At 38.3% G+C, this 1,038-nt stretch overlaps 1 protein-coding gene across 1 annotated transcript; it reads right to left on the bottom strand.

The window, feature by feature from the left end:
- Positions 1–58: 58 nt before the first annotated feature.
- On the bottom strand, positions 59–1,030 carry LOC104817099 (histone-lysine N-methyltransferase ASHH2-like; the record flags this gene model as incomplete). Its single annotated transcript, XM_010546177.2, has 5 exons — positions 847–1,030; positions 711–766; positions 446–525; positions 259–341; positions 59–138 (listed from the first exon to the last, which is right to left on the bottom strand). Coding segments are annotated over exons 1-5 (483 nt in total), but the record flags the coding sequence as incomplete, so codon positions are not given.
- Positions 1,031–1,038: the final 8 nt, after the last annotated feature.

Raw genomic sequence — 1,038 nt, 5'->3', positions numbered from 1 at the left:
GAGGTGTGTTCTGATCATAACATCCTAATCACAGGCAATAGGGTTAAGACAAATGTACCTTCAGAAGTTTCCGGAGTATTGGAGTCTTTTTAAAATCCCTTCGATACTGTTTCATGATATTATGTAGCATTTGCAGGCCTGGATTAAAATCAATGAACGTTCTTTAATGTTGGTGAGAACAAAAAAATTGGTTTTTTTTTACATAACAAAAGGAAGAAGACAACACATACGGGCACGAAACAAAGAAAGACATTATACCATTTTTGTTGATTACATCCATCAAAACAGCACGTGACTTTGTCTTCAAAAGGGCATCGAGAATCATTGAAAGATCTCGGTTGCTGCATCATGTTCATGAAGAGTCGAAGTTTCAGACACCAAGAGCACATAAGAGAAAAATGTACAAATGGGAAGTAAAGCTGAGGAAGTTGGAAATCTTGAAGACCTTTGGATTCCTTCATTGTTGGCATTGCCTCGGGAAGCTGCAGTGAGAAGAAGAAGTTTCAAGTACCCTTTTGTTGAATCCTGTCCCAAAAGAAAAAGGATCACCTTAGACATGTAAAATGCACTGCAACGTCAGATGGATAAAGTGGAAATATGAGAGAAAAAGAATCATGCTAAGGTTGTAAGTTTCAGTGAAACGAAAAGATAGGATGTTCCATTTGTAAGTATCTAAGTAGTAAGTACTGAATATGCTTGATGCTATATACCTTCCGCTTGCTAATCCCTCCTTCAGAATCCAGTAAATAGTTCAGTTTCCCCTCAACTGCACAATTGATGAATGTCGTCAGTATATCAACTTAATGCATGGCTTTTGAACAACTCACATCTAAAATTGCTACATACATGTTTCCATATGCCCGCTAGGGGAAGCTTCTTCTGATCCTTTAGATTTCACAAGCTGCTGATGCAACTTACTGGCCGTTATAATCTGCACCTTTGTTACACTGGGACGTTTACTTCCTTTATCTCGCTTGCTAGAACCAGAGGAATGAGAAGTTTTAAATAGAGGACGGGATCTTGGAACCATCGTCTTAT

This window comes from Tarenaya hassleriana, unplaced genomic scaffold (genome assembly GCF_000463585.1).
Source record: "Tarenaya hassleriana unplaced genomic scaffold, ASM46358v1 Cleome2602, whole genome shotgun sequence".
NCBI lineage: Eukaryota > Viridiplantae > Streptophyta > Magnoliopsida > Brassicales > Cleomaceae > Tarenaya > Tarenaya hassleriana.
This window is presented reverse-complemented; position numbering and strand designations above follow the sequence as displayed.